Source organism: Lygodium microphyllum, chromosome 29 (genome assembly GCF_053477565.2).
Source record: "Lygodium microphyllum isolate KBCC chromosome 29, Lygodium_microphyllum_v1.1.10, whole genome shotgun sequence".
NCBI lineage: Eukaryota > Viridiplantae > Streptophyta > Polypodiopsida > Schizaeales > Lygodiaceae > Lygodium > Lygodium microphyllum.
In genome coordinates, this window is record NC_141163.1 from 61909228 (window position 1) to 61932631 (window position 23404).

The 23404-nt window shown below is 41.9% G+C and overlaps 1 protein-coding gene across 4 annotated transcripts in view; it reads right to left on the reverse strand.

Moving 5' to 3' along the window:
- PK3 (serine/threonine protein kinase 3) overlaps nucleotides 1-13406 on the reverse strand; it is a 94004-nt gene extending 80598 nt beyond the window's left edge. For 2 of the 4 annotated variants that reach the window (XM_087671707.1, XM_087671708.1), the window contains exon 1: nucleotides 12756-13400. In XM_087671707.1, coding sequence (XP_087527833.1) covers nucleotides 12756-12948 — 193 coding nt within the window. In that variant the 5' untranslated portion in view covers nucleotides 12949-13400. Of the gene's footprint in view, nucleotides 1-12755 lie in introns of all 4 variants that reach the window. The other 2 variants (XM_087671709.1, XM_087671710.1) reach the window with 2 other exon arrangements.
- Between the last annotated feature and the right edge of the window lie 9998 nt (nucleotides 13407-23404).

Sequence of the window (23404 nt, forward strand, 5' to 3'; positions counted from 1 at the left end):
TGTTTGGGTCTCCACAAACACCTGCCACTCACAGAAACGGGAGTATGCCTCGCTCTTGTACTCCAAGAAATAAGGCCATACATAACGACTAAAGTCGTCCACAATCAGCATCAAATACTTGGCCTTCCCAAGGGAGGCCGTGCCCATAGGTCCGCAAAGATCGGTATGTACCAACTCAAGCGGAGAAGAAGCCCGCCTAGAAGCAACCTGCGGGTGAGGCTGCCAATGCTGCTTGCCCCTCAAGCAGCTAGGGCACAAAGTGTGAAGAGGAGGGAAATCAAGAAGTCCCTCCACCATCTTCCTCCTAGAAGCCCGGCGAAGAGAATCGAGGTTCAAATGACCATACCGAGCATGCCAGAGCAGCCCAAGCTCATGGGAAGTCCGTGCAGCCAAGGCTGTGAGCGTATAAAGCCCACCCTCCTGCGTACCTGTCCAAAGAGCATCACCTATAGAAGCATCCTCCACTGTGACTGCATCCTGAGTAAAAATGACTCAGGTACCTAACTGAGTAAGACCATGCACAGATAATAGGTTAAAACCCAAATCAGGCACATAGAGAACTTTGGCGGAGGAAGACCACCTGTCAGAAAACATAGGTAAAGTCCCCACTCCATGAACAGGAACTATAGAATTGTCACCAATGGTGACTGTACCCCCTCTGGAACGAAGATCCTGAAGCCAATCCTGACGGAAGGTCATATGTGAAGATGCCCCACTGTCGACGAGCCAAGGCTTCTCCTGTGTGGTAGAAGCTAAGTGTCTTCCTCAACAAAGAGATGCACAAACGCAGATTCTGTTGTAGCGGGGACCGCCTTCGAGTCCTTCTCCTTAGGTTTCAAATGGGGATACTTCTGCCAACACTTCTCCTCGGGATGAGTGCCCTTCCCACAATGGGGACACTTGGGCTTCTTCTCCTTCGCATCCTTCTTGTCCTCCTCCTTCTTGTCCTTGGCCTTCTCCTTCTTTTGTTTCTTCTTCTTGCCACCACCTGTGGAAGCCGTAAATGCCTTGGTGGAGCCACTGGCTCCCACCTCTTTGAGTCGCTCGTCATGCTCCAAGACAAGCGGGGAAAGCTCCTCCCATAGGAGAGTCTCACGGGTCCTCGAAGTGATGAGGCTGGTGTAGAAGACATCATAACGGGGTGATGGCAGCTGAGTCAACATAATCATCGCCATATCCTCAGACGATATCAGACGACCAAGAGAGGCTAGCTCGCCTCGCATATCCTCCATCTTCGTGATGTGCTCCTTCATGGAAGAAGAACCATCAAGACTGAGCATCCGCAACTTCTTCTCCAGGGAAATCTTGTGGGCAAATGTCTTGTGCTGATACAAAGACGCAAGCTTTGTCCATACTTCCGCCGCGGTCTTTAACCTGTGAACATGTACAAGAACAGAATCATGGAGACTCATAAAAAGAAAAGAACGGGCTCTAGACTTGAGCCTATCCCATAAGGCTGGACGGTCCATAGAGGTGCCATCGGACGAATTCACGGGGGGTCGGTCGATGGGCGAAGAAACAAGCTCCCAAAGATCAAAGGTATCAAGGATGCAAGCCACCTTGCATGACCATAGGGAATAGTTGGAACCATCCAACTTGTCTTCCTTCGGAAAGGAAGGGAGAATCGGCACCTGGATGGAGGGAATCAAGGAAGGCATCCGCACATCTGATGCAGTCTTCACTGAAGAAACCTTCGCAGTAGATGGAACCCTCTGAGATGCATGGACTGAAGAAGGACGAGTGCGAGGAGGGTCTTCCCGATGTCGAACTTCACGATAGTCCCGCCTCCGCTCAGAGGAATGATGAGAAAGAAGCTCATCCTCTAAGTCTTCAAAGCCTGAAAACTGGTAAGACATCTTCCAATCTGCAAAATACCAAAGAAAGTTGTGCCGCTGACGAAATAGGACCAGCAATGTGGTCACCAACCACCAAGACGCAGGCAGAGAGTGCCTACAAACACCTGGATCTGCAAAACGCAAAGAGATCTGATGTCGAACACCAGAATCGAGACCACTAGCACCGGGAACAAGCCCAGACAGAGGTCGCCTGCAGGAAAGGAGCAGCCGGGGGTAGAAACGACCTGCAGAGCAGTAAAACGCAGGCTGTAGGAAGGTCGCCCTGCAGCAGAAGAGGTTGCCTGGCAGCAAACGCAGGGTTGCTGCGTCACTGGATGACGTGGCAGCCCCTGTGTACAGCAAACGCAGGCTGTACAGCCTCCTGATGCAGTCGCCTGGCTGGGATGGACCTGTTGGCAGCCGCCTGAAGCAATCGCCTGGCTGTTGTGGAACTGTGGGTAGCAGCGGTAAGGTATTTCTCTCGTCCTCCGTGCTCTCAATCAGGCGATGATACCATGTGAGAGTGCGCAGCGAAAGAAGAACACGAACACAGAGGAGAGGAGAGAGGAAGCAGAGAATGAAGGAAGAAAGTCTGCACTGACTGAGATGAATGCTGAATACACTGGAATGGACAGAACAGTCCCTGCACGCAGCTCGGAGCGTCAGTGAGGGAACCAGGACAGACTGGAAGCAGAGGCAGCACCAATGCCAGAGACGGAGGAAGCAGTGCTGTACCTGCAGAGAGTGAATGCTGGACTGACTGGGGGGGCTGCTATAAATAGCCCCCAGCCAGCAAACTGGCCGACCTGGCCAGATTTGGCCGACCAGCCAGATCTGGCCGACTATGGCCAGATCTGGTCCGACTGCCCAAAATAATGGGCAGTCAGCCCAGAAACAGCCCAGATTGGGCTGTAAAATGCCCAAGGCTGCATGCTGACTAAAGCAGCCTAAAAACACACTGACAGAGCTCCTCTGTCTCCTGTCAGACTCTGACAGGAGCTCACAACCAGGAGATGACAGACTGAGACTGAATAAGAGCAGGCTAACAGATATTAGTACGAAAAAAAATTAAGATAATTTTTTAAATAACAAAAACCATAAATCATTAAATGATAGATCATAGAATACATGTTTAAAAGTGGAAATAGCCATTTAATCACATAATAAGATGAACACGTGAGGGTAACCATCACGGTCGCATGGGCTGCGCAAAACATGCGATACAACTACAGTCTAGTATATCTGATACAAAAAAGAGAGAGACCTATGAATCTATGATGAGGCATCACTATCATCATCATCATCAGAACCATTTGAGTACTCATCAAGAGAGTCTCAAGATGACTCCTCGGCATCGGATGATGAGCCACACTCATACTTATCCTCACTAATGATGTTACCATCATCATCAATTGATGGCTCCCTAGGTGGCGGTTGTGTAGGCAAGGGGGAGATGTCATCATGAGACACGGGATGTGAGCTACTAGAGCCCCACCTTACATATGTCTGCAAGACACTTGAACCACCCCTCCTTGATGATGGAGGGCATCGAATGACCATGCCCTTGCTACCACCTACTCGAACTCCTTGCCCATGAGCACACTGACTACGAGTGATATGAGTATCTGCTACTATAAGCTCTCTATAGAGCTTTACAAAAATCATCTCCTCCTCGTCCACCTCCTGATGTATACTCGAAAGAGTGTCACCTATCAACTTGAATGTATCAACATTCACCTACACAATGCAGTGATGCATGTAAGATTGTAAATGCTAAAGTCTAAATTGTAAAGTATAAACTTCAAAGTTCAAAGTTTAAAATAAAAAATTTTTAATGTTATGGTTAAGTATTTAAACTTTACCTGCCTCGAACTATCCATGCTCATCATAGCCCTCACCAAGCGTAAGTGCGGCAATAGACTAGCCGCTCTAACTGTCATGTGCTAAGCCGATTGCGAATCTTTATGTGAATGAGAGAATAGACACTCTAGTTTCTCTCACATGCATCCGAAGAGCAATCCTAAGTAGGGACCCTCATGGCTAAAGGCTGAAGGGTCTCCAATGCGTATCCAAAGTTTTGCCACCAAAATAAAGGCTTCACAAGTGACTCTCTCCTCCATCAAGTGGGAGAAGCAAAAGCCACATACCCTCTTTAATCTGCATAGCATCCTAGCTCCTCTAGCACTGCATTGTAGTCATCCATTGGGACCACACGAGTCAAATAAGCAAGCTAGTCCGAACGGAACTCTCTATCATCCATGACCGCCGGCGACTTGTAGGCCAGATATACCAATGCGGCAAAACCATGGATGGGCTTATGCATCCATGTCCATCTCCTCTCCGCTCTCTCTAAAACAAATACACGTTGTGTCTCTGTGATCATTGTACAAGCACATGCCTCCACCAATGCCGCTCTAAAGAAGTGAACGAGAAGGCCCTTGGTGGACCCCTTACAATCACTTATATGTAACACCCTATAAAAGGGAGTCACGACAATGACAACAACATGGACTTTTTGCCAAAACTACTCATTAAGGCACAAGCGCTGCATGGATTTGGCCTCCTCTGCCTCATGCTCATCCCACTCATTCCATAGAGTGGATACCACTCTCTGGCACAAGGTAGAACGCACCTCATAAAGACGCTCTAGCAATAACCACATGTAAGCAAAGCGAGTTAAAGAAGGCTTCTTCAACTCCAGTGTGCTATACTCACAATACATCACAAGCACCTTTACCTTTACCGTGAAGAAGGTGACAATTGATGTAGCTTTGCGAACCACCCTCTTCACCCATTTGAGCTTCCCAATGTCCTCCATGAGCAAGTCCAAAAAATAACTTGCACATGAAGTCCACACGATCGTGGGAAACTCGGTCTCAAGCAAACGGCCCATGAGCCGACAATTCGATATATTGTCGGTAACAACTTGCACCACATTTGAGGGGCCCACCTACAACCACAATTTACAAATTACAAATAAGTATACTAACAATACTTGGAGGTTAGAGAGAGAAAGAGAGAGTTGAGCCTTTCAAGATTCAAAAATGAAGAGAGATGGGGGTTGGGGGTTGGGGGCCTTGGGGCCCAGGGAGAAAGAGAGAATCAAGATAGATATTAGAAAGAAATTAGAATAGGGAGATAGATAGTTATGCATAAATCAATTATCATAATGAAAAAAAGTGAAACAATTTTGAAAAGGCAATGTATACCTCAATGATAGCTTGTCAAATGTGGTGGTAGATGAATGCGTCCGTCGTTTTCCTCCCCCTCTTACCGGTATCTACAGCTCACAAAAAGTAAGTGCTGAGTGGACATAAGACGAGTATATTGATGATACCCCATTTCTTATGATCACTCCATCCATCGATGAGAATGGAGCAACCATATTTTATCCATACGGCCCGAATAGGATTAAGGGCTCTATCAATCCTCTCCTTCTCTTCATCAATCTCTTTCGTCCTCATGTCGTTGTACGTGACATTGGCCCATCCTTCACATGGACCCATATTGGCAATAGCTTTTATCATCTTCTTCCATTGCTCTTGCTTTAGGACATTGAATGCAAGATTACACTCAATCACCGTGTGTGCAATTTCAATGTCCACAAATCGTTGCCTTTCTCTAAGAAAGGTGGCCGATCCACGCACATGACCGGGAGCTTGAGAGAGAGAGGATTATCTCTCCAGCACCACATAAGCTTCCAATCTTTGTCTTTTACCAAAGCCGGATGCAAATGTGAAGGGATGTGGAGCTCCCACCACCAATGGTAGAAGCCTCCCACATCGGTTGAAGATACGCCCACATTCGATGCTTCCTCGTTAGTAGGCATAGGAGTTGGCTGATAAGCCACTTCCTCCTCCTCTTGTGGATTCCCCTCTCATCTTGGCAAGAATCTCCTCTGCGATGTTTTGAGGGATCTCCTTGCATGAAGCAACTTGCCCCCCTATCTTGGAAAGATGTTGGAGAAGCTGAGTTGCACCACTTGTATAGCGCTTCCCACAATACTTGCATGTCCAATGGTGGGAGTTGTACTTCTTTATATCCCTCTCCACATGAATCACGTACAAATTGAAGGCCTCGTGCTTCTCACGAGTCATGGTGTCGATGACGGATAAAGAGGCCCAAGGGAGAGTGAGAGAGAGAAAGAGGGAAAGTGAGATGCTCGAGTCTCGACTCTTGAAACTTGAGTCTTGAAAGTTGAAAGGAAGGGAGACTCGAGAGGCCCGAGGGTTGGGATAAAGTTGAAAGAGCAAGAGTGAGAGAGAGAGGATGGGAGATGAGAATGGCAAATGCTTTGATAGGGTGTAGGATAGAGGGGATGGGAGATGAGATTTGAGAATGGTAAATGCTTTGATAGGGTGTAGGAAAGAGGGGATGGGAGATGAGAATGACAAGTCACAAGTCCATTCAAGATCCAAGGAAGGAAGATGAGAATGGTAAATGCTTGCTGAATTGGTGTGGAAATATGGAGGAGAGAAGCATTTTTTGTAGACGAGGGAAGGATCAAAGTTCAAACAGTCAAAGAGGGGACTGCCAGCTAGAATGGAATCCAAAGAGGACCGGGGGGGGTGCTGGAAAAGGGGGTGGGATGAAGTATCCAAAGCTTCCTACCCCCTCAAAAAGTGCCACACAAGCAAGTAGAACACGGGGGAGTAAAGGCGGAGCCGCAGAGAACGTGGGACACAGGATGTAGGACAAACAGGCGAGGTGGCAAAAAAGGACCAATTTTAACGTACGAATTTGTACGGATACGTACGATTCAGTACCGTACATCGTAAGCAAACAACTATGTATGAAACCACTCATGGTAGGGGATTCATGAAAAGACGCATCCAAATCCAAGAGCCAACACTATGCATGCATAGACTGAGCCTCGGTCAACTGAGAGGTATCACATGAAGAAACTGCTAAGATGTAGTCACCATCAGACTCCTCACGCTGCATGACATTTATCTACTCAATCTTTACACTAGACTTTGCAAATATAATGCTCCGATCATTGGATTTCTCCTGCACTTTTTCTTTGCCCTTGCCATCACGCATCTTATAGCATTGTGGCCGTATGTGTCCTACTTTCCCACAATAATGGCATGTAAGATCAGACTTACGTCCATGGGACTTGCTGCATCCACGTGACTTAGACCGGGACTTTTGAGAGTCCTTTCCATGACGATCATTATCTTTCTTGCCACTTCTGCTACCTCTAACAGATAAATCATGTGAACTGCGAGAAGCATCATTGTTTTTCCTGTTAATTTCTTCAGTCAAAAGAGCACTAGCTACATCTTTCAATTTCAGCTCATCAAGTTTGTTGATACAGATCACAGTGCAAAATACATCCCAAGACTCAGATAAAGTACCAAGCAGAAACAAAGGATGCAAATTATCCTGAAACTCAATACCTTGTTGAAGCACATTCTTCATGATAGAATGAAACTGGTTAAAGTGAGCAGACAATGGGGTCCCCTCCTTCATGCGGAGATCCATCAACTATTTAAGCCAATACATCTGTGAAGTAGGGCTCTACTTTGCATAAAGTTCCTGAATCTTTTCCCATAGATTCCATGCACTCTGATCTTCATCTTCAACAACATTATTGTGGACCTCTTCAAAGTGATAAAATGATAGTGGACTTACATAGTGCATCTAAATCAGCCCAGTCATCATCATCCATGTTCTCGAGTTTAATACATTTGTTTCTTAGTGGCTTAATCTACAATTTTTGTACCAAAACCTGCCATATTTGGGACTTCCAGTACCCATAGTTAGTGCCATCCAACTTGGCAATGTTAAACAAAGCCGTATCTTTGAGATGACCAGCCATAATGAGTCAAACAGAGACAGACTATGCTGAAAGCAGCCAGCTGTAATTAGTAATAAACAAGCCAAAACAAGTTAAAAATAAGAGAAACTGCTAAAATGACCAGCTATCCACCAAATAGTACCAAAAGTACATCAAAATGACATGACTAAGCTCCGTAAATACATCACATTCCACACAAAACAGCTTGCTGTAATAAATCACAGCAGTGAGAAAAAGAGAGTAAACAATGAGCTAACAGTGATCCAAAGTCAAGTATGACCACCACGTCAGATCCTGCATAAAGCGGACATGTAACAAACACTGTCATCTGCCACCATTTGATTTTTCATGAAAATTTGGTCTTTGGCGCTTCCCGAGCACTTCTTGCTTCAAAAAACGGCCTCAAATGCTTCAAGCACGCTCAAAATCAGCTCCTAAAATCTAGGTCTCAAGAACACACTGTCTATTAGCTTCTAGTGGGTTGCCAATTGGACAAACTAAAGGTTTTCAATACACCAAGTATCCCATGTATCTTACTGTTGAGCATCCACGAACAAAATCCAACTCTTTTCCTTCTTATTCTTATGAACTTCAATTGACCATGACTCCTAAAGCTTCTTCACAATCTCCCACTTGATGATGTCTAGAAATTCTTCAATGAAAGTCAAATATCCCATGGATAGTCATTCTCTCTATTTCTACTTCACTTTTTAGTTTTGTGGAAAACAATTGGCTATTGTGATACAACTAAACCATGAGCCAAACACCCAAATACCTTACAAAGGTCAGTGTATGCTCAAAGAAAAGACAGATCAAATCAGCCCAAAAGCATCCAATACAGATAAGTATCTATCAAGAGCATACACATGTAAGAGATCCCAATCTCATCTACTCAAGAAGCTCAATTGCATAAACCACCAGCTCTACAATATCCAGAGATAGCTTGAAGCTCCCACTCTCGATATCAATCGAGCAACCAAGCTCAAAGATAGCATGTGAATGTAGAAGGCCTCGTGGAGCCAAGACCATATACCAACAGAGCATCCAGAGTAAGGGATTGGTCAAGCATCACCTATAACATCCAGTACATCATGTAACAGTCAATGTCAAATCTCTGACAACCCAAATAAGTATCCAAGAGCTCCAAAGTATGCAAATGAACGCCCAACTAAAGCTCCAAGTGACAATTAAACACAGACAATGTAAGGAGCATGCATTTCCGACATATGCATCAAAACATATACCGAAGGGTCAAGCATAGACCATAGGCATAATGACTGTCACAAAGCATGCCACTATAGACCAATGTCAATCAACTACCAACCAAGACGGAGCTCGACCGAAGCTCATAAGGCGTTCCGGAGCAATACAAGACATGTGCCAACCTCCGTATACATCCGTGTAGTCATGAGTTACCCGGGAAGCACCCGTGACCAATAGGTAGAGCATACACTGAACAAATAGGCTTCAATCCTAGTTATCACAGCAATAAATTCACTATCAAAACTAAGTAAATCAGCCCTCAAATGAAGATCAAAGCCACCTCAAATCATGGGCATATGATATACCAATGTACTAGCATCACTGGTACACATCAAGAGTCCATATAGAACACCCAAATCATAGCCAGAAGCAATAGGCATATAAAATCCCTGTCAAAAGAGGTTCAGCCCTGTTGTATACAACAATGAATACACTGTCAAACCAAGCTATTTTAGTACCAAAATCAGCTCCAAATCCAACCCATAACATAGACATAGCATTCCCATGCAAGTAGACATCACTTCGACATGACCGGGCATCATAAGACCAACAAAGCTGACCATAGAAGCATCAAATAGAGTGCTGCCCTGTATTTCCAACTAGCAAACCTCAGCCATAACAGAGTAAATGAAGTAGTTAAATCAGTCCAAAATCAACTCCAAGCAATGACATAGCATCCCTGATAAACATCAACCGAGCATAACCAGGCATCATCCAACCAATGGCAATGAGTGTAGACATCAAAGGTAAGTGCTGCCCTGTTTTATGATAGTTTGTGGACCATTATAACAATCCAAAACTGAAGCTTAGCACTCAAATCGAATGCCAAGAGTGGAAGGATCGATGCCAAGTATCAAAACCAAGTGTATAAGTGCTTGTATAGCTGCCCAATGAAGAAGATATGCTGTAGGAGATGAAAAACGTAAGCTGCTGCTAAAAAAAGGGCCTGTTTCACACAACGTAATGCTGCACCAGCAAGGTGAGGGCTATGGGGGCTGCTCCAACTTGCTCGAGAAGGCTCAAAGAGTACCCAAGAAAAATGCAACCGATAGGAAGCTCAAACGAAGTGGCCATGGCTACCAACAAAGAGATGACTGTTGCACGTATTCGAATGGAAGTTGAGAGTATGCAAGCTCGAGCTCACGAAGAAGAAGGCTCTGATACCAGTTGAAGGGAGGTGAGTCCTGAAGTGGAAGCATGAGCGGGAGTAAGAGCTATTGTGGAAGGAGCAAGAGCAAGAGAGAGACACACAATGTGGGAACTCCAACAATCACAATGTGTGACAGACCTTTCCTTTATTCAAATGTCACTAAAAGAATAAAGAATGAAGTGACAATGATGGGGGCACCCGCCGCCTGCAGTGTGCAGGCGCAGGTATAATCAGTGTAGTAATATACGGGCGGCTAGATAGAGGCGCCTTTACTCCCAACAAAACTATCCCCCTTCCAATACTCCCTCGACATACCATCTCTTACCTTGAGCCGTTCAGAGATTGGCAAGGTCATCGAGATGGATCTCACCCAGTTGAACACCAGGAGGACATGGTTGGAACCAATGTACAAGTTGGGGACAAAGATGGCTTTCTACAAACAACATCTTCTCCAATGTACAAATGATGGATTTATTACTCACCCAAGATACATGGACGCCCATCTCTCACATGGAATCAAATGTGCTATTGGCCAGTTGCACACCTCTTCATATTAGCTAGAGCTTGAGACTGGTAATTATAGATCCATACCACCAAAGAAGCACATATGCTAGATATGTCAACTAGAACCAAAGACAAAGGACCACTATATTTGCCACTGCCTAGCACATTATGAGACTCAAGGTCATTTTTACTCTCTCTTTAGAGATGGATTTGAACCACTATCTAGAGGCTTGGATTTTACCAATTCAGTGATGCCTTGGCCTCTTCCTCCTTGAGATATGGCAGCTTCGTGACACTCCTCAGGAGAACAATAGGTCTAGGACACCAAGACCCTATCTAGAGGCAGCTTACAGATTTCTTCACAATGGAGGCTCAAGAGGCTTCACCATGGTCACAATCTTAGTCCAGAGAAGGGATGATCAACAACGGTACTCTGACACCACCACAATCTACACATACATGGGGGGTATCGATTGATGGAGCAGCCCAACTTGGCCAATCCAGACATCCTAGACCTTGGCACAAATATCAATGACACACTCATAGATGGATACGGGATATAATTGCTTGGGCTAGAGCTAGGCCCTCTATACCCCCATGAGATTGTATGATCAACTAGAGTTCTCTATTTTTAACATATAGCTATTAATTTTCTTCCACTATTCATTTACCCTCCATTTACTATTCTTTTCAGACAATTGTATCCTCGTACAAATGATTGTAACTCATGGTCTCATAGGTCATTTTGGCCTCTTACAAATGTTAATATATCATTTCATCTCTCTCTTTTTTTTCGTAAAAATTTTCATCTCTCTCTCTCTCTCTCTCTCTCTCTCTCTCTCTCTCTCTCTCTCTCTCTCTCTCATCCCCAAGTTCTAAGAATCACGTCTTCCCAATCCAATCAATATCTCTATACGTATGCCAAGTTTGCACTTCACTTTGCAAACCCCCCCGCCCCCCCAAAAAAAAAAAACTGTGGAACAAGTTCAGCCTTTGGCATCTTGTGCCTAGGACAATAACCACATTGTTTGGGCTTCATTCTCACAATTCCCTTCCCACCCACCCTTACCATGATCAAGTCACACAGCCTAATGCCTCACCCCCACATGCGCCCACCAAAAAAAAAAGGCCAACCAGCTAGACCTAGACTTTAGCATTACTTTTAACACTCTGAATCACATTCACAGCCCCCAATCAGGTCTACCTAAGACCAATTTCTCACCTCCATCCCCATCCTCTCCAGACCCACTCTACTTACTTCTTCAACAGGTTTGCCAACTTGGAAATACTCCCTTGGATGCCCTTTAGGTTGCCTAGATGCATTAGACTAAATTATAAACAACATAAAATCGCTTTCTTCTTTTTTACCAAGCTCCAGCAGTCTCATGAGAAATCAAAACCAAATTTTGTCCCTCAACAAGTTCCATATGGTAGACATACATGCATTGTTTTGAGCTACATATGTACAGCTGGACAAGATGACGTTCAATCTCTCTACTATGGGGGTTGGGGTTTTTCCTTTGCCTTTCAACTTATACTTCGAGCTCAAGCCTTGGCTGTCTTCAGAAGTTCAAAATGGGATCCCTATAACTATTCTTCTTACATTCTCTACCGTTTTGCATGGCCATCGACAAGGTTACAAATCATTTCAACGTTTTAAGGACAAATCACAAACCAAAAGGGAAAGATGCCACAGAATTTAGATGCTCAAGGCCCATTTCCAAATGCAAATGTTGTCCATTGACAGCGTTTCTCTATCACCTTAACAGCTGAAATTAAGTAGTCCTTGAAATTCATGTGCTATATCATTGATAGTAGGGATCTTGCCTGTAAGCAAACTGTTTTTCCTGGTTGCAATAATGCCTTCCCAAACAGGCTTCGAAAAGTCAACAATGGTCCCCTTAAAGCATCAAAAGTTAAATAGTTCCTAATTTCATCTTTCAAGAATTCTTCGTCTATCAAGCTCTCCTAATGGATCTTCAACCATCGAGTCATTTTATAATCAACAGCCAAATGCATGAAACCAACTGCCAATATGCATGACTTCATAATCAGTTGGCTAGATGCATATCAGCTCCAGCTAGAGTGTTGAGCACATGTACTTCTTTGTAAAATTCTTCTGAGTTATGTAATTAGCCACACCTTCTTTCGGAAGAATAAAAGAATTTGCTAGGTGCATATAGTGGAGAGTACTACTCACCATTGACACATAGAGGGTTGGTAGGCTTCTTAGCAGGACGTCCTCCTGGCTGCTCCTTAACCAAATAAACGAAAGCGAAACCGCCTTCACCCAATTGTCTGACCATTCTGAAGCGCCGTTCATTGACCCAGACATCAGAGCCTCCACTCACAGCATCGTACAAGGCATTCAAGCCCGAGAAAGTGCAGCCCATTTTGGGGATGCCAAAAACTGGGTGACGTAGCTATTTTGGTCGCAGTGCCACCATAGTATGTGCCGATCCAATGCTCTGTGAGATTCTGCAAATACGAATTTTGCAGGATTGTGCAAAAATGACTGCAACAGAGCCCTTTATTATCACGTAACTCTAATTTTAATTTGATCGCCCGGATCGAACCTGAAGGAAGGTGATGGAGGTTCTCTCTGCCAAATTCCAATATGGGAAGCAGATCTGAGTGCAGGCAATTGGAAATTCGAGTCAGCAGTCCTTCACTGAGGAGATCATTGCGTGTGCATGGAAGTCGCCATCAATGCAACAACATGACCTGCTTTGATCTGGGTCAAGCTCCATCATTAGATATAGATCATTATATATAGATTTGGTCAAGACTTAATAAGTTATTAAGTCGGACACATCTTGAAAACCTCATTAAACCTTCCTCCTTGTGTGGTGGAGAAGCACGGCCTAGGGTTTGAACTCACACACCTGTGAAACTCAATGCACAAAAAATCTATTTGTCTCTAGAAACTCCTAATTTTTTACTAGCTTGGTAATGAAACTAAGAGAGTAGTTAAAAGTGGGATTTTGGCTCTTCGACCAACACGTGTCATTAGAGCCCTTCATGTCACATTTATTGCATGCATGGATTTATGACATAATGAGCACGTGCAGTTTTTTGCATGGGAACTTGCCAACATGATCATCTATATTGCATGGGAACTAGCCAAACGATCATTTGTAGAGGATTAAAAGATGAGGGACAAGAGCCTCAATGATAATGTTGCATTGATCTATGTTGGTGGTGTGGCTATGCCTTGCACAAATGGAGGGAAGAAGAAGCAACGAATGGTGTTAGCACCACCTCTGTTGTGCCTTTAGAGCAACATGAAACTATAGTCAACACAAAGGAAGCTATCAAGCTTAGACCCTCACTTGATTTGAGAGTTTGGTTGAGCCTATTAGGAAGAATATGGAGGAAAGAGCAAAAAGCTTGTTGAAGAAGGAAATTTTGGATGGCAACAAGGTCTGTTCCAACTTTCTCATGTACAACTCTAGATTTGTTCTTAATTTCTTTACAGGCAAGCCACCTAAAGCCATGGAGGTTGCAACATGGTTTAATACACTTCGCAAGGGAGAAAGAATGGAGGTCTCAAATCTATTATGGAGGCACTGGTTTTTTTGAGGTGGCCTTTGACAAGAAGGAAGCATCCCAAAAGGTGTTGGCTCAAGGAATCTATTTCTAGGTCTTGGATATGTGTACATTGTGCCATAGTAGGCCATTAGACTAGATGTGGTTGTATCCAATATGAGTGTCTGGTGTGGGTGGAGATTTTCAAAGTTGTCGACCTATCTATAAATCAATTTGCCAAATATCACTAATGGATTGGGTGAGCTATTATATAACTCCTCTTGTAAGGTCATTTTGGAATAGGTTGTACCTTTTGTGGGACACAAGGGAAAAAGCTTGAATTCTTGGACATCAATATCCCATACATTGATGAACTTAGATTTAAACTGGCATGGAGTAACTATGGCCACTCAGGTCATAACTATAGGGAATCCCCCTCACAAATGATAACAATGAAGTGCTAAAGACCCATGCCATGCCAACAAATTGTTTTCAGCTAATGTGGTTAAAGGAAGTTAACAACTGATAATCCAGAATTTCGATGCGAAAATAACAAACATGAGAATGCTAATAATGGCAAATGATTAGGATTCACAAAGAGAAAACAATGGCATCAAAACAGAAAACATGCTTGCTAGAGAGCACTTGGGTCAAGCCACATTAGATTAAAATCTCTTGTAACAAAGCTTCAATTCCTAAGAGCAGCCATGGCAAAGCAAATGAATTCACCATCCTCAACTAAATATGTTGGATCAAGTACCCATGGATTGTTGATAAGATACAAATAGTGACTATTCAAGAAGGAGTCAAATCATATGGAGCTACACCTTTGGATGGTTTTGTCGTATAAATCAATGCAAATGACATAGATAAGTAGGATGGTGTTTTAGTCAATTCCTCATTTGTTGACCAAGGGGTATTGAAAAGCAAAGATAAGCATTTTGAAAGGCTAGTTAATAATTAAAACCCCAATGGAAGCAATGCTGGAACATCTTAAATTGGCAACATTAAATATGAAGGGGATTAGAACTTTCTTGGGAATTTTAATGTGTTTTTGGTTCTAGAGCATAAGATTCATGCTCAAAGTGGCAAGGAATTCACATATAGAGATTAATCTTGCTTTATAGAAGGAGCTAGTGGTTTGAAACTTGGATGTGTCACCATGGTTAGATCATGTACACATCCTATGCTAATGATTCTAGGCTTAGGTAAACTCTCCTAGTAGCCCTTGGGAATGTGGATTCCTCTAACACTTAGTTGGAGGTGATCTTAACATCATTCTAGGAGATCTTGATGCATCAACCACAATTTCCAGGCTACATAGAGAAGACTTAAATTCATGGAAGTTACTTCTAATCAACTAAGTTTAGTAGATGTGGGCAAATGAATGAAGGCCCATTGACATTTAAATCTTTGAACCACTCAAGATGCTAGGCAAGGTTTGATGTATGGTATTATATTGGTGAGAGGATTGGCTTCCTCTTGTGGTGTCAAGGGAGGCAACATTTAGCTGCATGACTTCTAATCATGCTTATATTGTGCTAACTCTTAGATCTTTTGAGCTTTGCAGAATTACAAGACAACACAAATGTTGGTGGCCAATGGTAGGAACTTTAAGCAAACCATTTTTAACTACACGATTGAAGGGGCCATTTACATACTAGATGAAGACATAGCAAAAAAATAAGAGGATCCCTTAGAGTGTTTTCTAAGCAACACCACACTCAACAATGCATTTTCCTCTGAGGCATATGGCTATGTGATAAACTAAAAAGGAGAATTGGAGTGCTCAAAGCTAATTTTCATGCATATAGCCAAAAAAGTAAAGGGTAGAAAATTAGATGTAGAAGAAACTCGCATGTCACATTGAGCATGAATATTTAGGCAAGTAGATCTAATGAGGGTTGTGAAGAGACTCAACCTTTTTTACAACAAAAGCCTAGGGTTGGACTTGCAATGTGTATCTCCAAAGTTCACCAAAAGCCTAAAGAGAAAAAGGTTTAAACAAAGTCTAGTGGTATTATAGATGGAATATGACACTTGGCTTATTGATCTGAGAAGGGTAAGAAACAAAGTTTTTCTACTCCCTCCATCAACAATTGTGAGCAATGGGATTTAGACATAATATTAGGTTCTATCACCTAAGTGATATCCTAGAAAGATAATAAGAACCTTACCAAAGGCTTTATTTGAGATGATAGAGTTTTCTATGGCCATGAAGAGCTTGTAAACTAACAAATTTTCTAGTATTTAATGGCATGACAACATAGATTATCACTCATATTTGGCCAAACATTAAAGGCACCATTGCACCTCTTGTGACTGAGTATTGGGGTAGGAGGGAGTTCCTTACATCATGGACCAGGGCTTAGAGTCTCAAGAACCTAGACATTTTTTTGTGTTCAGGCAACTCATATAGTTAAAGTCCAAGGAATTATCTATAACCCATTAAGTTGCTAGTTTAGGGTATTACTCAAAGTCTACTCGGAAGAAGAAAATGTATTCTAGTCATGCATTACTCTACCTGTAGTTGTCACTCTAGAGAGAAAAGGAAGGCTTTTGGCAAGGAAGGAGTTTGCAAGCCTAGTTAGTGGTTTTTGTCAGATGCCACAATGGTCCCCTTTGGAATAGGGGTGATTAGATGGAAGCTCTCCAAGACTTTTACATGGATCAAGATTTTTATGTTGCCATGGGATTTACTTATAGATAAGATCACCTCATTTGTTGAGGTGAAAAGCCATCTACTAAATGGGTAAGTGAGACCCCAAAAGTTAAGGATCGAGCAAGTACCAGTAGCACTCAATGTTGGAGCAATCAAGGCCTTACTTGTTGAGAGGGACCCCAAAGTTGAAACAGTATGAAGAACTTGGGGAGTGGCAATCTCACTAAAGATAGATTGGTTGAAATGCTTAACAATGTTGGGCTTTGAAGTTGCCTAGCATTTTTGCTTGAAGAGTAGTCATGGGAGCACTTATGACAATTGAGAGGCTTAAGAAAAGGGGGATTTTTATGGAAACTATATTTGTGGAGTAGAAGAAACCATGATGCATGTATTTTGGGAGACCATAATGGCAAGAGTTCCTACTTGGTTTTGGTTTTTAGGAAGAGAACAACACTAGTATATGTTTTTGTATATTTTGTGAAGGTTTTGCACATGGGAGACTTAAACAAATTGGTCTCCAAACCCTTAGATTTCTAGCCCTTCAAGCTATTTGGGAGGCAATTATCAAACTCTTCTTTGATGGAGTTAGGCTAGAAGTAAATGGGAAAAAGTAGTGTATAAGGCTTAGTGGTATTGGATCATTGCTTGTAAGGTAGAGAAATTAGGAAAGAAAGGCTTAGGTAAATTAGCAACACTATTGGATTAAATAAGGTCCTCACCAATTGTACTTGAAAAATATTGTTATTAACATTAAAAATTTTTACATCTAAAATTCCTTTTTTTTTGTAACATAACTTTTAAAAAAAAATGTTATTGCAAAGGTCTATGAAAGGTGAGGGACTGGGTTAAGGAGACAAAAAAGATGGGAAGCTACTATAGTGTTTTTTTTTTGGGAGCCCCTACTAAGATATATACTCAAAGATTTGATGATCAAAGAACATTCATGTCATCTTAGGCAAGATATACATATCTATACACAAGGCACATACACATACATATTCACACACTCACTTGCTTATCGATATTAAACAACACATGAAATGGATGGTTTATGAGAAAAATATATATGGAAGTTGAGAAGATTTTGATGTACTATCCCTCTTTAAATTGCAATGTAGGTGACTTTCAGTTATAAAATACCTTTAAAAACTTAGCTTATAGCCATGTTTGGCAAGAAGTGGTATTCTACATATAAATTGTAACCAAATTTTTGCATTTTAAACCTCTTTTATAGCCAAATTTGTTAAATTTTGCCCAAAAAAAAATCACATGAAGCTAGTGGGAAAATGTGATGAGAGAGACTTTCAAGGAGAGGAATGAGTTATTGGAACAAAGGTGGAGATTTAGTCCACAGATGGTACGAGTTGTAGTTGTGAGGCCTAAAGGAAATAAAGAATCAATGAGTTTTAGTTGAGTATTGGACAAGTTGTGAGGCCTAAAGGCATTAAAGACAATATCTATGAATTGTAGTTGGGAGAAGTTGTGAGCCTTGAAGGCACTGTTGACTTATGGCAATAACGTTCTGGATGGAGAGGGTTGCACGATGTCAACATTAAAGTCTCCTAGACTTGACTAGTGAGTGGAGAGGAGTAGGAGACATGGGTGCAAACATAGGAGAGTTCACACCTAGACAATTAATGCCCTTACTACATGCTATTGTGTGTACGAGTGGTGGTCTTCACCACCTAGGTGCATGCAAGGAAGAAAATATAGAAGTTTATGTCTAAGGCCCCCATGGAGTAGGTGGAGGACCATAGCCATGGGAAACTACTACTTTTTCCATGGGTAGGCTCAAACAAATGTACTCTTCATATGGCACCATTAATATTATCATTTATCTTATGGCCAATGAACCGACTAAGCTAGAGGTGATCTAGTTCACACCCTCCCCTAGGTGGCACACTTCAACCCTGAAGACACTATAAGGCATGAGTGCCTAAGCTAGGTCTCGTTCCCATGCCTACCAAACTAGCTTGACGGAGAGGTTTCAATAGTTGCCAAAACACTATAGCAAAGACCTCTACACCCCAAGAAATCGATGGGGATGAATGCATGTAGATAAGCATGCATGCATCCCATGTGATCAATCATCATAGGATCACCTCACTCGAATCCTGAGAACTCTTTGGGATGACCCACATGAAACCCTAGAACTCTTTCATGCCAATGGCATTGAATCATTGTAGAAGTCAAGTTCATGACATTTCTTGATACTTATATTTGTAGGGATCATGGCATTTCATACACAAATGTCTCAAGAGTCCATGATGGAGACCAAAAGCCTTCAAATGAGCAAGAAGTGCCAAAAGGGTGGAAAACACCCCAAGATCCTAAGGCTTGTGCATGCAAGCCACAAGAAGCATCAAAGTCAAACAATCACAACAAAGAAGTGAGCACCTCCACTGTGAGCCAATCAAAGGCATTGTGGGAAAATGTGCTACCCCCAAAAGGGAGTCATCAGTATTCACTTGGGAAGGAAAATCTTGGAAAAACACTATCTCTACAAACAAAGAAACTAAGGTCAACAAGGCAACAAGGCAATTGTTGGGCTAAATGCACAACAATTAAGACATTGGACAGACTTCTATTGTTTCCGAAGTTGCAACTCACTTCAGCAACAATCTCTCACCTTGTTTCTTGACACTACACTCTAACTAACCATGCATCCTCACCTCTATTCCAAGAAAGAATGAACACAAGACTAGCTTCAAGGTGTGGTAAACTCACCAACTTACCTTCCCATGTTGTAGTTTGAAAGCTTGAAGGCTCAAAGTTGGCTTCATAACCCAAGCATCACGATTCGACATTGTTGCTATTTTGCATCCACCACCATATTACTCCCGCATAAGATGTAGCATCGTTCCAAAAGTCAAAGGCCTTTATGGTTGTTATTAGTGCAACAAAAGAAAAACATATACAAGGAAACTAAGGTTAGTTATATAGAAGGGTTAGTATTTTGTATTTTTTGGGATCCATCACTTGTAGAAATTTGGATTATACTCTAGCTTAGCAAAAGCATCTAGGTCAAATGGTTTCATAGCTAGTCCACAAATGTAAGTAATCAGATCACTAAGCAAGGAATGTCTTGTAAAGAGACTAGCTATATGAAATTCCTATTCAATCAAAATCTTTTCCATCAATGGGTGATATTTTAACTCTTGTGTCAAGTCCATATTCTGAGTTAGGATGATAGAATGCAGTGAAGTGGCCTTTCAAATTGAAGTGTATTATATGTCACTGCTCAGCCATTGTCATAAGATGATTGACATCACAAATAAGTTCAAGTTAGTGAGAAAACCAATTCTGCAAGAATGGACTTAGATTTTGGGCATATAAGCATAAGAGGGAATACATCGACATGACTAAATTGCTTCTAAGAAAGGGTCTTAGCATATTCATCTTAAACCAAGAGAATTTTGTGGTAGAGGTATTCACTCTCTTCCCAAGTGCGATACCACTTGGATTTGACTTGTCTCATCATCAACAAGGCCTAAATCAATCATTGCAAACATCTTAGCATAAGTGATGAATATGGCATCAAATTGGAGTAGTGATTCTATTTTAGAGGATTTGAATTTCTATGCCAAATGACTAGCCATGCTATGTAATGTTGAGAATAGCAAATGATGCTCGATATTATGCCCATAGAGGCTGGATGTGTGCCCAAAAGAGGCTTGCCCATAAGCCGCTTTGCATGGAAGATAGACATATGATGTATGATCTAGGAAGAGATGACAGAATCCCATAAGCACAATGAAGTAGAGTGGTACTATCCAAATGCTATATAAGCATGTACTTGACACTCGTTTTAAGGTAATGGAACTATTAGTTTGAGTCATTGTCAGTGTCATTATCCATCTTACACAAGAATGTCCTTATGAGTCCAAGCTTCCATCTTGGAACCCAATTCACTTGTGTAACAGTTAGTCTATCTAAGTCCATGTCATCATGAGTATTGTCTTCATCTTCCATCCTCCATAGCTTCCATGCTCTAGATCCGTGTTTCTAACATATTATCAGAGCCATGGTGAGCATGACACAGCTCTATACACTGGTCCTTTTGCCTCCTTCACTTTTGCTCAACTTAGGTTGAGTGTATGACTTCATCTCTCACTTGAACTCACACTCATTGTTTGGTAGCCATAGCTAGACTACTCAACCTATAGCACTTGGAGATCTTGGATCTCCTTAACTAGAGCCTATCTCAGCTAGCTCTCTCCTAGAGACTTGTTCTCTTGCTTAGGGCACAACTATCTGGCACGTCAGAGCCTGACATTGGCTGCTCTATGCACCAACATTACAAAAATTGGAGATTGCTGCTTGTTTTGCACCGTTTTCAATTAGTACGGTTGTTCTCCTTGCACATAAAGTAATCCTCCCTAAAACCATAAGGCTTTTAAAGCTCCATATCCAAGCCCTCTCCCCATAAAATATCTCAAAGAAATTCTTCTCCTACAAGCTGCACCAGAAGGAAAACCAACTGCTTGCAAACCCTAAGAGGGAAGCCATAGCTTCCTCCTTTTAAGCTTAAAAATCTCTTCACTTTCTTGCCTCTCTCATCTTAAAGAAGTCCATGCTACTTTGATTCACTGAGTCACTCAGTTCCCAGCAAAGCATCACTCTAAATCAGCAAGAGGAATCAAACATCAAGCAATAAGAACATCAAGAATCAAGCTAGTATATTTTGAAATTGCATAGTGGGATTTGACACTGCCATCACTTGTGGTTTTAATACATTCAAGAAAACTCATTGCTAGTTATTCCCAGTCATTGGATACTGATTCCTAGTTATGTCAATGACAAACAAGAAGATTTTTATATGGATATCTCTCATGAAGAATTTTGAAGACATTCCGGCTGCCTTGGTCATCATACAAAACTCAAAGTTGGTGGTACCTTTGCTTGAGGGGGACAAGAAGAGCAAAGTGAAAGTCAAGGAAGTTGCAAGCAAAGTGAAGAGCGACAAAGAAAGTAAAATGAAGGGCAAGATATTGTATGATCTCAAGAGAAAATCCAATGTAATGTCAAGCCATGAGTTAGAGCCATATGAAATCCCAAAATTCTATGTATCCAAAGCTAATGTAGTGATGTGCTATCAAGTCATGAAGCCAAAAGAAAAATGTATCCATCTTGTATGCCCAAAGAAATGTAATGACCTCACAAAGCCAAATGGAACTCCAAAATCTATGTATCCCAAGATCTATGTAGTGGTTCAACAAGTCCTATCAAGTCAAAGTAATGTACATGTTTATATGCATCACAAAAGCATTGAGCAAAAAGATTGTGTCAAGAAGATTGGAGCAAAAGGCACGTACCACACATCAACAAATGGGATAAAGAGCACAACAAAGGAAAATAGCATGAAGACAAAGAAAACCAAGAAGACCAAGAAGATCAAGAAAAACAAAGGATGCACAAAGAAGATGAAGAAGATACATTCCGGTACTAACAATAAAAAATTTCCCATAGTGGATCTTTATTTCCCGTAGTGGATCTTGTTTCCCATAGTGGATATAAAAGCCCTTACCAAAGATGTAAAGTTTCAAGCTTTAACTTGACTAGGTTGCCTATGAGCTAGTCTCCCAAGCCATGTCATCATGTGGGGGGCCAAAAGCCAGTAAGGATAGGAACTCATCATTTGATAGGGGGTGTTGAGAATAGCAAATGAAGCTTGATATGTATGCCCATAGAGGTTGGGTGTGTGCCCAAAAGAGGCTTGCCCATAAGCGGCTTTGCATGGAAGATAGACATATGATGTATGATCTAGGAAGGGATGACAGGATCCCATAAGCACAATGAGGCAGAGTGGTACTATCCAAATGCTATATAAGCATGTACTTGACACTCGTTTTAAGGTAATGGAACTATTAGTTTGAGTCATTGTTAAGGTCATTATCCATCTTACACAAGAATGTCTTTATGAGTCCAAGCTTCCATCTTGGAACCTAATTCACTTGTGTAACAGTTAGTCTATCTAAGTCCATGTCATAATGAGTCTTGTCTTCATCTTTCATCCTCCATAGCTACCATGCTCTAGATTTGTGTTTCTGATTGTTGTGTTGAAATGACCTATTTTTTGGCTGATTTTTGTTGTTTTTGAGAGCTGAATGGTTGATTTTATGAGATGATTGATTGGTTTGGAAGTGGTTTGAGAGTGTTTTGGATAGGTTGGAATGGTTTTATTAAGCTCACGATGTTTATTAGTAGAGATGGGAAGTTCTGATGATATTCTGATATGTTCTGATTGGTCCTGATTGCTTCTGTTGAGCTTCTGTTTTGTTCTGTTTTTTCTCTTTAAGGAGAGATGGGATATTGATTGATAGGGTTTGAGATTTTTTGAAAGCTTATTGAGTGATTTTTGATGGTTTGGAATGGTTTTGGTATGAGTTATGTGGTTCTGATGCTTTTTGTTGACCTTCTGTAACTCTCTGATGAGCTTCTGTAGACCTTCTGTATGCTTCTGTATGTGTTCTGATGGATAAGAGTGTAGCTTGTGAAAGTTTTCTAGCCTTGGAAAGAGGTGAATACAAGTGCAAAAGAGCTAAAAGAAGTCAAAGAAGTAGCTGCTTTAGACTCAAGGAAAGGCTAAAGTGAAGTGACAGTGGTGAGCTACGAAAGGACACTAGAGTGGCTCTGGTGCCTCTTCATATCAGATACAC